At 42.5% G+C, this 10,467-nt stretch overlaps 1 protein-coding gene across 2 annotated transcripts; it reads right to left on the reverse strand.

The window, feature by feature from the left end:
• Nucleotides 1-1,285: 1,285 nt before the first annotated feature.
• MARVELD2 (MARVEL domain containing 2) lies at nucleotides 1,286-10,130 on the reverse strand. Of its 2 annotated transcripts, XM_071581419.1 has the most exons (6): nucleotides 8,802-10,114; nucleotides 7,230-7,262; nucleotides 5,660-5,796; nucleotides 4,638-4,809; nucleotides 4,194-4,244; nucleotides 1,286-3,264 (listed from the first exon to the last, which is right to left on the reverse strand). In XM_071581419.1, exons 1-6 carry the CDS (start codon nucleotides 9,852-9,854, stop codon nucleotides 3,148-3,150), a joined length of 1,563 nt encoding a protein of 520 aa, XP_071437520.1. In that variant the 5' UTR covers nucleotides 9,855-10,114; the 3' UTR covers nucleotides 1,286-3,147. The 2 variants fall into 2 exon arrangements, with proteins under 2 accessions (XP_071437520.1, XP_071437522.1); XM_071581421.1 differs by lacking the exon at nucleotides 7,230-7,262 and having other exon boundaries at nucleotides 8,802-10,130.
• Nucleotides 10,131-10,467: the final 337 nt, after the last annotated feature.

The following is a 10,467-nucleotide window of genomic DNA, read 5'->3' on the forward strand; positions in this document are numbered from 1 at the left end:
AGGGGAGCATTTTTTAAGGATAAAACTTGTCTGAGGACAGGCTGTAATTGAAAGCAGAGGGCACACGCCCATGGATGTAGGATAGTATTACTGGGTAAGATCTGAATACATGTTAACTTCTTCTGCAAAAGCCTATCCATGTGAGTAACATCACATGGGACGCTGTTAACATGTACATGCAAATATGTAGATCCACAGAGCTGAGACTCTGCATGAAGAAACTGCGATGATAATCATTTAATAACTTCAGTTTTGTCTGGAGCACACATTCTATTCTTTAAGGATATCAAGAGACCACTTTCCTTGATAGTTCTGATGGTAATTAATATTTAATTTCCCCATAATTTGTCTTGCTTGAACCTGCTTCAACTCTCAGCCATTATTTCATTAATCTCAATTTCTCTGAGAGATGAAAATGCCTCTTAGACTAATAATTTTTCTTTGACATGTCCAGAGCACTGTTGACAAGAAAGACCTTTTTCATTCCTCCGCTGACAGGTCAGAGCAAAACCAGCTGACGTGACTGTAGGCACTGGAAGTGCCTTAACAATCCTGAGGCCCATAACACACAAGGACTGGGCAAGTAACTTACTGTAGTGGCCTCAGCACCTTGCCCTGCTGCCACCTTAGGATGGCCTGCATACCTCAGGATGGTAACTTAAACTTAGGAAGTCCAAAACTTACTTGGCCTTCCTCAGGTAACTCAGCTTCCTAAGGTAAATGCCTTCTCGAGAGGCTCCTTGCTCAGCAGGGACACTGCCATGAACTGGAGGAATCCTGTTTGGAACCCAAAAAGCAGTCAAAAGGAAGTATTTCTCTCTCCAGCTTTCCTCTCCAACTTTTGGGAAACCCACATAACCACAACTGTGGCATCCTGCTAGGAAATATGAACCAATGAACACAGAGCTGTCACTGCTTGGTTTACTTACTGTTCCAGTCACAGGCATAGTTTTCCCCTTTCCCAGCTCCTTTATTGGAAACTTTGCAGGAAAGGAAAAGCATGGTGATTCTTCACAGGTCATGCAGTGCAGACGCTGTCTTAGGGACACAGTTCCTCAAAGACTGAAACTCAGACCACTGTCAAAGAGAGCCTGGGGCAGGGTTCAGAGTCCTATGGAAGGAAGACCTATTAAGGGTGCACACTGTGAATCCACTAAGAAAACATCAGCCAGCTTATTTTTAGCACTTCATGAGCACCAGCTGATCCTCAAAGTTGAATTAATCTTCTCCTATTACTGATGCAATGCTCAGAACTCTACTTGAGAAAAAATGAGAAACCTGGGTATAGAGTGAGAGGTCGTTTATTTACATTGTGAGGATTTTAACAAGCACCTCTCTTACAAAGAACAGTTTAACAAGTATACAGCACAAGAGGTATAACAAAACACTTGGCTAATCTCCTTTATCGGGTAGAGAGGTTTCCTCTTTGAAATGAATACAAACCAGAACCAGAGAGAGAGGCACTTGAACAGAGAGGGAGCACAAGGCATAGCACTGGGTGTGATCTCATTTCAGACTGATGAAAATATTGAGGCATCTTCGAGGTAGATGGGACTGAAGGCTTGCAAAAGAAGAGGTGCCAAATTTTCAAATCCTCTCAGTGTTCCCATGGTGTCTTGTGCTATTTACTTCATCCACTAAATCTCTTGGAATTAAGTGGCTGATAAAATTGGAATGTCAACTTTATAAATATGACGGTGGGTGTGTGGCCGTCAGGACTGTGGTATGAATGATAAGGGCTGGAAAGACAGAAGGGGTTTAACTGTGAGAGTGAGGTATGTTAACAGAAGCAAAGGACAGAGGTAATACTACCATGATCATCCTAAACTGAAAACAGCTTTCCTGATGTCTTTCCTTTAAATTAAGGCAGAAGTTAAAAATTTTCTTTTAAAGAAAAAATGATCACTAACAAAAATTTGCAATAACCTTAATCAGAGCACCTTTTTCTAACAAAATGCCTTTCTAAGCAATAGAATATGGCTGGGTTTTTTATTAAAATCTATTTCAGAACAGACAAATTGAAGTTGTAAAAACTGTACAAAGAAACTATCAATGCTTCTAACGATTTTAGTAAGTAAAAATAGTTAACAAAGAGGTGAAAAAGGATACAAAGAGAAAGTTTATGGCTTATGAAAACATTTGCAAATACAAATTTATCCCCATGATAATATATCCAAGAAAATATAAAAATAAATATTGAATTAATGCAGATATGCTCTGGAAAGCATGTCAGTTAATACATTTTACCTGGCCTTACAAATATTACTAACAATTTATACTTTGAACTAGTTCATTTTGCTGTACTAATTCTCTGAATGCCACGTTCACAAACATCTGCTGTTCTAGATGAAAAGTCCTGTTACTTGCTGGTGAGGAATGAAGTGTTTTGCCTTCAGACACGTGTACTTCTAATAGCATGACCCAGAAAAGGTATGCAGAGCATAGCAACCTATAGCAACACTAATGGAACATTAATATGAGTCTTATCCTGTACCTCTATTCCTTTAAGGTCAGGTTGCATTGTCTCTAAAGAGGGAAACAAAAAACCCAAACTCAGATCCCCCTCTCTGTTGCTTAAACAGGAAATTATTTTTCATCTCTTCTTGTATGAAAATAATTTCTGGGACACAGTACAGCATTTGGAAATACAATACAAAAATTCTCACTGAAGTACCTTATGAACTGCCAAAATTATTCAGTATGATAAAGCACTCCATCAAAACCCAGACAGAAAGAACAGCTCAAGTGTTTCTGGTGTCATTGTCACCTATAAATAAACCCTGAAATTGTTAACAGCAATTTCTGTGCAAACTTTCCACATGGTATTTAGAGCTGCGTTCTCAGGTGGGCTTTGCAAGTTTGCAAATAAAGTATTTGCAAATAAAGCATTCATATTTCAGAGGCCAGGATTTGCATGAATAAAACCAGAATGTTAGGAGAGGTTTTCTAAAGTTATATGACAAGTTTAATTACATTGATTTAAAATGGGATCCTCATACAACACCTACCAGCAATGTCCAACATTTAAGTAAGTCACAGTGATTAACTAATCCCCATAAGTGTAATGTTCCAAGCGTAAATAAATAGGTTAAAATATGCATATGAATTTAAAAAACAGAAAATAGTTTCCACAAAGTGAAGGCACAGCTAAGTTTCTACATTCCAATTCATAACTTTATCATAGTCCTGAATTCGTTGTTTTATGTGAGAAAGCTTATTCTTCAGATATTCACAACGCTCCTTTTTCTCCAGAAATGCAGGATCCTGCCAAAAACACAAAAAGCTTTACATTAACATATTATGCTTTCATATTCTTCCAAGAATAGTCTATAATTAGTTATGCTCTTGACTAAGGGCAGTATATAAATAGTCTCCAAAATCACACTCTTTTTCCTCAGACACTATTTTTTATTTCCTGCTTCCCCTTCCTTTATGAAAGGCTAGAAAAAGATGTTCTCCTTTTATGCGCTGTAGTTACTCAGTAAACAGAGCTGTGTTGCAACTGAAATCTGTGAATATAAATGACATCCTACTATATAATTTAGATTTTATAGATGTGTTGTGGTATGTGCAATAAATCCCTCACCCTAAAAAAGCCATTAACTAATGTGGACACAAACTTTGAATTCCATAGAGAAGAAAGAAATGGCATTTGTAATGTATTATGTTTTTAATGGAACACAGATACACATTTACTGTCTGCACTTAAAAATGACAGAGAAACTTCTTGGATTACAGTGAAAATTACTTTTTGAGAATGCCTAAATTCCATGCCTCAAAAAATACAGATTTTTTTTCAAGGGTAAGACTATGTTTTCTGTTATTATCTGTTGGCTGTGTCAGTCAGTGAATATAAATGAAGTGAATCCCAAAAAGTAACTAGCCTTCTGAGTGCAGAATGCCAAGAGATGAAACATACTCTCTCTTAAGATGAAAATGGTTACTGTTTGCTTATGGTTAGGGTTTTTCTTCCGTATCTGGCTACTGGAATCATTATTCTCAAAATAAGTTCTTGGCATGAGTGTGTGGGTTGTGTCCTAACGTTGCCAAAGTTTTACATGAGAAACTAAACAATGCCCTGTAGAATGTACAGAGATACCCTGAACTAGTGAACTGTGCCTGCTGTCAGCTATTTACACTCTCTTTGCTATTAATTAGATTCACTAGCAATTTTTAAATCTAAAAACACTTACATTTTTCTTCTTCTTGTATTCTTGCAGAACTTTTGATATCCTTTCCTGTTCCTAATGAGAGACCACATATTTTTAAACACTTTGAGAGTGCTCCATATCTTCATGTAAATTCTACAAAGTACTCATCAGAAGCAAAATTCTCATTTGATCAATACATTGTAGTTGTAACATTTTAGTTGTAAAACTTATATTTGAGAAATAGTGAAAGTACATTGACTGTGATGTACTCAAAAGCTACTAGTATGAAACAAACCCCAGAAGAACATGTATACTTCTTAACTACAACTTGGTATCCTTAACTAATGATCAGACAAGGTGTAACAGATATGGGAACACCTTCTTACAGCCAGCACTACAAGACACTGCAATGATAATGACAGTCAGAAACTCCCTCATACCACCTAATACCACTGCTTCCCATGAGCCCATTTCACAGATACTTACATATATGCTTTCAGGATGGTGGGGAAGCTGCCTCAGCAGTGCATCCAGCTCATCAAACTTTTTTAATACAGCATGAACTTCCACAGACAGTTCTTTATACTCAGCAAACTGATCATTGAATACTGCTTTGTACCGGTCTCTCATTTCATTTGTTTGAATTACCGGGTATTTCCTTAAAATAAAACAACAAAAAATCCCAGTTTTCAAGAACGAGTTTTAGAGCTAGGACTTATTAACAAACATTTAGACCCTTCACCTTGATAGGGTATTTCTGTATTGTTTGCTAATCTCACAACCTGCTGAAATCTGCATGTCTGTAAAGCATTGAAACCACCAAATGGCTGAAGTTGCAAGAGACATCTGGAGGTGATCTGGCCTACCCTCCACCCAGACCAGGCTGCCCAGGACTGTGTTCAGATGACTTTTGGTATCTGCAAGGACAGAGACTCCCTCTCTCTGGGCAACCCATACAAACCCTCACAGTGACAAATACTTTCCTAATATTCAGTTGAAACCTCCTGGGTTTCAGTTTGCACCCTAGTCTATAGCAATTAGTATAAAAAGTGATTTATGAACTCGTTGCTCATCATAGAAAGGGCTCCTCTCTAAAAGGGAGCATGTTACAGATTTAGCACTTAGAAGGTACAAAAGTAGTCAAACTTCAGGGGCTAAAAAGGCGATTTGCAATGTATTTTATTTTTTTTATAATGTCTGTATCATGGTCTTCTGTTCCTTTGGCAGTTACTGTACATGCTAGATTATAACATTCTGTTTTAAAAGTTGAGGTTTGTGTAGGTTTGTTTTTTTCACTAGAATTCCTTATTTATAATTACTAGGTTTATGCCACAGAATGCCACTGATAGCAGCCTCCATCCTCTCAATTTCTAAACAGTAACTTAATTATCAGTTCCCACAGCACATGCACAGCAGAGAAACTGTGAGTGTATATATGAGAAATGCTGAGTGAAAAACATCATTCAAATATTATCCACTGAGTTGGTTCATCAAAGCAAGTCACTTACGCTAAGTAGTCTGGCATCACTATAGGTTTAGGAATGTGGCCTGCAGGTATATGACCATTAAGTAGTTCTGGTTTTCTTTCCACGGACTTAAACTGCCTGTAACTGACATCTTCTCTTGGTCTGTCATCACTTTCGTACTGTTTTAAAAGTAAAAGAATTCGTTCTTTGTGAAGTTAGTTTTACATAAACCACACAATTAGCAACTTGTTTGAAGAGAGAGATACAAGTATCCAGCAGCAGTAGAAGCAAATCATAGGTATTTCTTACAACCCTTAATTAGAAATTGTGCAATGAGTTACAGTAATGTTTCTCACATAGTATTCTTCTTCAGTTTGTCCTAACAACAGTACCAGTGACATATAAATACTTCTTCAGGTTTGGAAATGTTTATTTGCATGTCTTAAAAAGACAACTCAAGTAAGTTTTCTTGGATATCCACCTAATTTTTGAATGAACAGGAATCATTCAGATCTCTGGAGCTCCCTTTTCTCCTTGTTTCCTATTCACAGAACCATAGAAAATGCCACGTTGGAAGGGATCATCAAGTCCAACCCTTCGCCCAGCACAGGACCATCCCCAGGAGTCACAGCATGTGCCTGAGGGCATCATCCAAACACTTCTTGAGCTCTGTCAGGCTTGGTGCTGTGACCACTGCCCTGGGGAGCCTTTCCAGTGCTCAACCACTCTCTGGGTGAAGAATCTTTTTCTAATATTCAACCTAAACCTCCCCTGACACAACTTCAGGTCATTCTCTTGGGTCCTTTCACTGGTCACCGTGAAGATCAGTGTCTGCCCTCCTCTTCCCCTCACAAGGAAGTTGTAGACTTTGATGAAGTCACTCATTTGCACAATCTACCCCTTGATCCAGAAACAAAAACATATGCAGTCTTGTTGGAACACATAAAAAAGGATCCTGATCCACTACTGAATAAACAGAGAAAACATTAGTAGGCAATGCAGTATCTAACAGGAGGCATTTAAGATGGAAATTAACACACTATAATTTCTCTGGGAATCAGCATGTGCTGTTAAGGTCCTATACAATCTTCACAGTGTAAGCAACCACACCTTTATGTGGTAGAAACATCAACATTGCTGATGCTTCAAAACCAGCAAGGAGTTCTTTGGAGCAGTCTCAGAGACACAGGAAGAAGCTCAACTCACAGAGCACCTACTATGCTTCCACTGCCTCTCCTGCAAATTAAGCAGACAGCCAGAAGGAAAGAGTCTAAAACCTACCACACATCAGATGACCTGTTTTAGTCATGTTTGCCAAACCCAGTGATAAATCCTGCAGAACTTGTCACCTTGTAAAAGAGGGTAAGAGGCATACATACAGAGGCATCCATCAGATCTGCCGTTTACAATAAATTTTATAACATAGCCCTATTAGGAGTAACTTCTTCACAGACTTTGTCCAATCTTCTAGGTAGCTAGGAGAATGATGCACAAAGAGTTAAACCTAATCTCCTCTAAGTCAAGTAAGTAAATAAACAAGTCAATCAAAACAGTCACAAGATTAACACTTGAGAATTACCAGTAAACAGAAAAATGAATTCCCATTTCCTACCTTCTTTTCTGGAAAGGAGGATTGTGTTTTCATCTATCAAAAAAAATGCAAAGAACTATGTTTTATTTATTTTCAGCAAAAATAGTATGCAAAAGCACAGACTCTAAAAATCTAAACTTTTCCAAAATCATGCTGTAAAGAGAATTATATTTATATTTAGGTATGAAATTTAGCTCAAGGAATATTTTCAGATCCATTGATTTAAAAACTGTTTAAGAACAGTGGAAAGAAAACAAACACCCAAACCCTAGAAGGATTTCCCAAAGCGTAGCTGTAAGGAACAGCTTGCAGGAAATACACCATCCACTTCCCAAGCTCCTTTATTATTTCACATTCCAGCCCACATTAACTCACTAACACTCTGCAGCCTAAATCATCGTGTAGAAAACACAACAGTGCACTAACTGGTAGCTCAACCTCCAGCTGTTTTGCACAGCGCTCTCCAGAGCCTAACCTAAGCACTATTATTAAAGTATTCTCTTTGGAAATGTGACTGGAATAACAGAACTTGCACAGCAACAGGGAAGAACGAACACCTGTGTAACTCCAGCAATCACCTCATTCTTGCAGGACATACTCTGAGTTGGTTAAAAACCTTTTATCAAGAGCTATAAGGTACTTTTCAAAAGGAGGGTGTCACTTTTATGCAAGATAGTGGAATGGAAAGCAGTGTTAAATGAAAGTGCTGCAAAACAGACTGCAAAGGACACGCAATTTTGCACTCACTCACTCCTACTAAAATCACTTACATGCCAACTCCTTAAGTTAGGCTTATGCAGGCCTCACATATGTTTGTTTTTGTGCTATATTAAGTCTTACCAATTTTTTAGTTTTTTTTGTGGTGTGTTCACATGAAAAGTTTTAAACAAGTTACTTTGAATTCCCTAATTAAGAGTGTGAAGTCTCTGCTATTACAATTTATCATTAACCAGATGTGTATTGAACGCTTGGTGTATGGGCAAGGCCAGCAGTCAGGAAAAACACTTGACGTGAAAAAGATTAGGCTGACTGACATCTGTCCAACTCTGTTATTACTATTATTTTCAGGTAACTATTGTAAGGAAAGATGAAAAGACATAGAAAAGAAGTAGCTTGGAGTTTTGTTTGCAAAGTAAAAGTAAGTATTTCACATTCTTACGTTCATTCACACTACCACTTGGTGTGCTGAAAGCACAGTTTTAAAATAAATGCTACGTGGCTTTAAGCCTAACCCTGCTGAACAGATGAACAAGCACATTGTTCGCTTCTTCCTTTGTTTGGAAAATGCACACTAGGAAGTAGTTCCTCAGCTGACTCAGGAAGAGAGCCCAGGATTACAAAGTGAACAACGCCAGGTCCTTACGCAAGGTGAATTATTAAAAATAAAGTCCAAGAACTTGGGTCTGACATGTTAAAACGCCTCTCATTTGGCAGTCTCAAATAATGTAAGGCTAGTTAAAATTCACCCTCAAGCTTATGGACCTGATGTGGAGAAGGCACCCCATACAACTTCATCTGCGACACGGCAAGACTTTGTGAGTGCTCCCCATCATGCAGTACCCAGTAGACAGAAAATGCTAACTAACCACTTACCTCCTGTTCCATTAATTCCCTCTGCCTCCTAGCCGCTTCGTGCCTCCATAACTTTAGACAAACCACCGCACTAATTAGGTAGATGATGACCGTGACAAACAAGAATATGATTGCTGCAGTCTGACCTCCTTCCACACGGCAGAAAGATGCATTTATGGGTGTCTTGAACAACTGGTAATAGCAGAGCCCACCTCGGTTTGTATCGTTTACATACACGATGGCAGCCGACATGTACAAAAAGAACAAGGCAACATTGATGCCAAACTCGGTCAGAGGCCACCAGTTGGAATCAAGGAGGATAGTCCGGTAGTACAGGGACATGCCCAGCACCAGCAGCACTACCGTGACAATCCACGCCATCCCTGCCACCACTAGAACGAAAGGAGTTTTGGGTCCGCTGTAGGAGTATCCGCCGTAGGCGCTGCCCGCGCCGTACCCGTAGGGCTGAGAGTACCCGAACATGTTGTACCACTCGTTGTCCTTGTGCACGTAGGCGGTGACACAGGCGAACACGGCGGCGCCCAGCAGCAGCTCGGCCACGCCGAGCATCCTGAGCAGCCCTGCCCAGGACTTCATGTAGGCGTAGCGCTGCTGGTACTGCTCCACCCGCTCGCTGTACGTCTGCCCCGACCCGGCGCGGCGCTCCAGCGAGCCCAGCATGGCCTCAGCCTCCTTCCCAGAGCTGCAGCTCCCGCCCGACCCTCCGCAGGAGCCGGGCACAGCCCGGGCCCCCGGCTGCGGACGGGCGGGGGACGGCGGCGGCGAGCACTCGACGCCATCGGAGATGTACCTGATGTCCGAGGCCGTGCTGTCCCAGCTGGAGCCGGGGTGCCGTCTCCCTTTGAAGAAGTTCTTCCACGAGTCTGGAATGAACCGCCGGACGGGCTTGAGCTCGGCCGCCCCGCCGGGGCCGAAGCTGTCCCCACAGGGGCCGCAGGGAGGCTGTAACGGCAGCGGGGGCGGCGGCAGCGGCGCGGCGGAGCCGGGACCGGGACTGGCCCCTCGGGGCAGCGGCGACCGGCCGGGCCGCCTGCCCTGCGAGCCCCGCGACATGGCCGCGGCTGGGCGCCCGACGGGAGGCACCTGCCGCCGAGCCCGACGGGCAGGCGGAGCCGGGCGGGGAGACGGACGAGCCGAGCGGGGAGAAGGATGGCCAGGGCGGGGAGCGCCCACCAGACCGAGACCAACTTCCCGACACCTGCGCGTTCCCGGCGGCCTCACCTGCGGCGGCCCCGCGGCCTTCGCCCGGAGAGGCGGGAGCTTCCGGGCGGGAGTGGCGGCACCGCCCCGGCCGGAGCGGCGGTAGCTGTCCCGAAATCCTGGTGCGCCGGCGGGAGCGCGGCCGCCCCGGAGCACCCGGGAGGGCTGAGCGCCGCGACCGCGGAGCCACAGAACGGGGCGGGCTGGAAAGGGCCACAGCGAGTCATGGCCCAAACTCCCTGCTGGGGCAGGGTCATCCCACAGCACATGGCACAGGATTGCGTACGGACGGCTCATAAATGTCTCCAGTGAGAGAAACTCCACAGCCTCTCTGGGCAACCTGTTCCCATGCAAGGTCATTCGTACTTCTGCCTCGTTCCAAAGCGGAACTCGCAGTGCATCACTTTCTGCGCGTTGCCTCTTCTATTGCTCGGCACCACCAAGCAGCGCCCAGCTCTATCCCCTC

Source organism: Pithys albifrons, chromosome Z, assembly GCF_047495875.1.
Source record: "Pithys albifrons albifrons isolate INPA30051 chromosome Z, PitAlb_v1, whole genome shotgun sequence".
Classification (NCBI taxonomy): domain Eukaryota; kingdom Metazoa; phylum Chordata; class Aves; order Passeriformes; family Thamnophilidae; genus Pithys; species Pithys albifrons.